This window comes from Drosophila innubila, unplaced genomic scaffold, assembly GCF_004354385.1.
Source record: "Drosophila innubila isolate TH190305 unplaced genomic scaffold, UK_Dinn_1.0 298_U_U, whole genome shotgun sequence".
Taxonomy (NCBI): Eukaryota; Metazoa; Arthropoda; class Insecta; order Diptera; family Drosophilidae; genus Drosophila; species Drosophila innubila.
This window is the reverse complement of record NW_022995624.1, coordinates 1-584: the sequence shown is the minus strand read 5'-3', so window position 1 is coordinate 584 and position 584 is coordinate 1. Positions and strand designations below refer to the sequence as shown.

At 44.5% G+C, this 584-nt stretch overlaps 1 protein-coding gene across 1 annotated transcript; it reads right to left on the bottom strand.

The window, feature by feature from the left end:
- Nucleotides 1–16: 16 nt before the first annotated feature.
- Nucleotides 17–249, bottom strand: LOC117793227 (tubulin beta chain; the record flags this gene model as incomplete). The annotated part of the gene is made up of 1 exon (XM_034633517.1): nt 17–249. A coding segment is annotated over exon 1 (202 nt), but the record flags the coding sequence as incomplete, so codon positions are not given.
- Nucleotides 250–584: the final 335 nt, after the last annotated feature.

The window sequence follows — 584 nt, the reverse complement described above, 5'->3', positions numbered from 1 at the left end:
GATGTGTATAAGAGACAGGCCGTAAACTGTTCGGAGATGCGCTTGAAAATCTCCTGTATGGCCGTCGAGTTGCCAATGAATGTGGCGGACATCTTAAGGCCGCGTGGCGGAATGTCACAGACGGCAACCTTCACATTGTTCGGTATCCATTCGACAAAGTAGCTGCTGTTCTTGCTCTGCACGTTGAGCATTTGTGTGTCCACTTCCTTCATGGACATGGGTCCTGTTAATTATTAAATAGGCAAAAGATAAAAATACTTCAAGTCAACCTTAGTATCAAAAAAAAAAGAAAAACGGGCAGTTGGACAAGTTCTTGCTACACCTTGACGCATTTACATCAAAAGGCAGCGTTGACTTTGATGCGTCAAGTAAATCCCCAAATCCCTGAATATGAAATACTAAACGGCTTCCTAAAGCTTCCTGGCAGCACACTTGGCCACCTGGGCGGCTCGGCTCAGCCAATGTCTGGGAATGCGCGGGGAAGGAGCAGGAGGACACTAACAGAAACACTCCCAGGAGGCAAGTAAAAAAGCTGTTTAAATTCTTGTCGGTTGTTTTTTTTTTTTTTTTTAGCATTTTCCTTA